Consider the following 4,209-nt stretch of genomic DNA (forward strand, 5'->3'; position numbering starts at 1 on the left):
AAAACCCCCCCACCACCATCTTCTCCTCCTGCTCCCATCTTCCTCGCCCCTCTCCTCCTCGCCCCTCACCTTGAGAGCAGGAAATCGGCATTGGGAAAGAGATCCGCCATGTGGTTCTTGAGCATGCGCAGGTCGTACTGGTTGCCCTGGAAGCCATGGGCGAACACGTAGAGATGCATCCCGTCCTCTAGCGTCTCGTTCCCTCCCCGCAGCTGACTCATCGTCTTCAGCTCCGCTGCGAAGAAGCGAGGAGGACAGTTGCTGCTGCCACTGCTGCTGCTGCCTCCCCGACCTATCCCGCCCTCCGGCCCGCCAGGAGTTGGCGAGAGGTTGGGTTTCATCTTGAAGTGAGGAGATGAGCAAATTTCAGCTGCAAGCGACTCCCCATCCACCTCCTCCTGCTCCCCTTGGTCAGCGCGGCCATGGGGCGACAATCGTTCCACCTCCTCTGCATGCTCTCCCCTCCCCGCGTTGCTCGGCGACCAGTCGACGCCCCTCGTCGCCTGCAGCAGCGCCTTGTGCACGTGAACTTGGGTCTTGGGGCCTTCCTGCGAGGAGGGCGAGCGGATTCCTGACTCCTGAAGCATCCGAGACAGATCTCCAAACATCTCCGTCGACACGCCCGCTCGCTTGTAGTCGAAAATCCTCTCGCTCCCGCTCTCCGTTCGAGGGATACGGCCCCCTCCTCCACCACCGCCTCCACCACTAATACCTCCGACCCCTCCTCCTCCTCCTTCCTCTCCCCTCCTCCTGTTGCCATCCTGCACCTGCCTGAAGATCAGGACCCCGTTGTTCTCGTCGATCTTGCAGGAGATGTCCTCGAAGGGGCTCTGCTTCCACCCTCCCTTCCCCCTCTTCCGGTGCCGCCGCACCAGCGCGTCATGCGCGCGCATGCTGCGAGAGGAGTCGAAGTGGATGCAGCTTTCCACCTCCTCGGTGAAGGTGGTCTCCTCGAAGCGGTCCTGGAGGATGCGAGCGCTGCTGACCTCCGTGCTCACCATGAAGGCAGGAGCGATTTCGGGGAACACGTCGAAGAACGCGAGCCAGAGCTTCAAGACCTACAGCCAACCCTCACCTGCCCTCCCATCTCCCTATGTCCCCTCCTCCTCTTCCTTCTCATCCCCTCCAGCTGCTCTCCTCCCCCCGCCCCCTCAGCTCACCTCTTCGGTCATGCGCTTGAAAGCCCCAGCAGAAGCAAGCAGGAGAGCCTTTCCTTCTCCGCTCGTCTTCGCTTCTTCCCGTACCTGGTGAGCCGCGTCGCGTAGGATGAGAGAACGGCGCTGCTGGTCGTTGGCGAGACACTCGGACAAAACCTGGAGACAACCAGGTAAGGAGTGGACGGATCGAGGTCAGAACGTCAGCACAGGAGGAGGAGGGAGGGATGGAAAAGGAAGAGGGAGGGAGGGGAGGGAGGGAGGGAGGGAGGTTCCCAGCTGGCGTCCTGCTGATCTCCTCCTCGTTGACCATTCCTGCGATTTCTCGGAGTGCAAGTCGAAAGCTCAATTCTCCTCGTGAAAGTGCAGACAGACACTGAAACAAGAAACTTCAAAGACGGGCAGGAAAGGGCAGAAGAACAGGATTTCTGTCAGGAGTGGAGGAGAAGAAAGGAGCAGAGCAGCCAGAGGGAAGGAAGAGAAGAGAAGGAGAGGAGGAGAGGAGGAGAGGAGGGGAATGCGAGTCAAAGACCTGCATGACGAAGTCGAGGTTCGTCTCCGCCACGGAGGGGAATCGATCGCCTGTTCTCTAACAGTCAAAACCTGATCCTCCTCCTCCTCCTCCTCCTCCTCCTCCTCCAGAACCTCCTCCTCCAGAACCTCCTCCTCCTCCTTCAGAACCTCCTCCTCCTCTTCAACTACTCACTGCTTTCACTCGTCGTCTTCCCGCCTGCATTCTTGCTGCCTGTGCTGCTGCTGCTTGTGCTGCTTGCATCCGACCTCCCGCTCCTCTCCGTGAGCCCATCTTTGCTGTTCACATAGCGACGCTCCTCGTTCTCCAGCCCCGTCAGCAGAGGAGGAAAACTCTTGCCTCCCGTCTCGCACGCGAGAAAATTCGGGTTGCCAGTGAAGGTGCCGACGACAGGAGGAGGAACCTCCTCCTCCTTCCCCTTCTTCCCCTTCTTCTTCTCCGGCTCAGGGGGGATGAACATGCGAGGAAGCAGCTCGCAGCGGCCGGCAGTGAAGCAGCTGAGCACGCAGCAGGCGTAGGCCTCGACGATGCAGGTGTGCATGTCGTCGAAGGTGAGGTGGCAGTGACCGAAGCAGCCCTGCTGCGATGGAAGGAAGCGAAACTTGTGGGTGGCGACTTGGAGGAGGCGGTTGAGGGTGGGAGGACCGTCCTGAGCTCCGAGAGCCCGGGCCTTGTTGGGCTTCTGGAACAGAAGCTCGAACTGAAGCACGCAGGGCTCGAAGACAAAGTCGTTGGGTACAGGAAGCTCAACGTCGAAGGTGACGGCTTCGTTGATTTGATGCGTCTCCTCTCGGTAGCGGATGTAGAAGGAGCTGCAGCGGAAGGAAGAGTCCTCGTCGTTGATGCCTCCTGCGGGCCAGGACTCGGTCAGCAGGGCAGGAGAGCGGCTGCCGTACCTGAGTATGCGGGCGAGCCAGACGCCAAGGGTTGCGTGACGTGTGCGTTGCTCTTGAAGGAAACAGCCATGAGGAGAAGAACGATGGAGAGAAAGAGCAGAGGAAGAGGAACAAGAAAGTGAAGGAGGAAGGTGATGAAGTGGGAAGGAGGGAAGGAGGATAAGAGCAGAAACCTTCTCGATGAACTTCGTCGGTCTTGCCGCGCGGTTAGTCGTTTCCGAGTAGACCCTGACACCTGCCCCTCATGGTCACGAGGACATGGCTGTCATCTCATCGCATTCTTCTCACCTATCGCGTACTCGCCCTGATGGAACAAGTCGAGGTTCCTGAACCCATCCAGATGCACCAGCACCTGGAAGTGCGCGAACATCCTGGCTGAAAGTCTTTTCTGCCTTGATGTGTTGCAACCCTCCTCCTCTGTTGACAAGAGCAGCCTCCTCCTCTTCAGCTCAGTCTCTGGCTCTTTCTCTCTCTCTCTCCTTCACCCTCTCTGCTGCTCCTCTTCCTCTTCCCTTCTCGCCTCGACTCCTCATGTCCTCCCTGCCATCTCCGCAAATATTTTCTCCTACTTTACTCAACTGGTAGGCAAGCACCTTGAAGAAACCCGCCCCAGAGTCTTCACACTAAGAAAGATCCAAGGCAGCTCTTATCTCCTACTCACAACGGACTCGGAGATCACACTGACGGGCGGCCGGGCGGCGGCTCAGCCTCCGAGCCGGACTCCGGGAGGCTGGCTAGAGAAGTTGAACTTTGGCTTGTCCTGCCAATGCGTGCGGCCATTCGTGATATCTATTACCACTGCTACAGAAACTTGCAGTCGGTGCTATCACTGTCTACTTCGGGTGTCATTGCCACTGTGTCACCGTCTGTGGAGAGAAGGTTACTGGGAACTTCAACATTCGGAACCGTCGGCGGGGCCCGGTCCGACCGTCGGGCCGCCGGGCCGCCGGGGCTCAGCCCGACTGTCGGAGCCTGCCTCCTCGGAGCCGCTGGACTGAGCCTCGGTGTCACTCTCCTGGCAGCCCTGACGCGGCGCCGGGCCCGGCCCGCGGCCGGGCCGGGGCCACCGGGACCCGGGCGTGATGGCGTGATCGTGACCGTACGGCAGTTTGATCCGATAGGCTCAGGGCATGCCTTGGCTCAGTCACGGCAACACGGGCCAGGCCCGCGCGGTGAGTGATCGGACGGTCCGACCGGGTCACGGTGCCACGGTACCCGGCCGTCATTCACAGCGGCTGCAGTGCCGTGACTGGCAGGGTCCGGGCACGCCACGGTCCGACATCATAGTGCTGCAGTGCCGCCCCGCCGCCGGGTCCGCCGGGGCGGCGGCGCCGCCGCTCAGTCGGGAAGCATAGCCTAGCCTAGCGTGCGGCAGTGCGGCAGTGCCATGAATCGGAGTCGGGGGGGGCCGGTCACTGAGCTCATGAAGTGATAATTTTAGTTATCGACTTGACATGCCACTGACTGAGTTGTGCGAGCTGCCAGCGAAGGCTGAGGCAGAGGAGGAGGCGGCGGCGCCTTCGAAGGATCCAGCGGCAGCAGGATGCGTCAGGGAAGCGTGGCGATGCCGTATAGCTCGAAACCCTGCTGAGAGTTCAGAACGAGGAGGGAGAGGAACTTGGACTCG

The 4,209-nt window shown here is 60.5% G+C and overlaps 1 protein-coding gene across 1 annotated transcript; it reads right to left on the reverse strand.

Moving 5' to 3' along the window:
- Positions 1-65: 65 nt before the first annotated feature.
- Positions 66-2,952, reverse strand: GUITHDRAFT_119658 (hypothetical protein; the record flags this gene model as incomplete). The annotated part of the gene is made up of 7 exons (XM_005821087.1): positions 66-1,058; positions 1,161-1,313; positions 1,687-1,736; positions 1,861-2,535; positions 2,583-2,634; positions 2,756-2,817; positions 2,871-2,952. The coding sequence occupies 7 exons, from the start codon at positions 2,950-2,952 to the stop codon at positions 66-68; spliced, it is 2,067 nt and encodes a 688-aa protein (XP_005821144.1).
- Positions 2,953-4,209: the final 1,257 nt, after the last annotated feature.

The sequence above is a fragment of the Guillardia theta genome (assembly GCF_000315625.1).
Source record: "Guillardia theta CCMP2712 unplaced genomic scaffold GUITHscaffold_153, whole genome shotgun sequence".
In the NCBI taxonomy this organism is placed as follows: domain Eukaryota; class Cryptophyceae; order Pyrenomonadales; family Geminigeraceae; genus Guillardia; species Guillardia theta.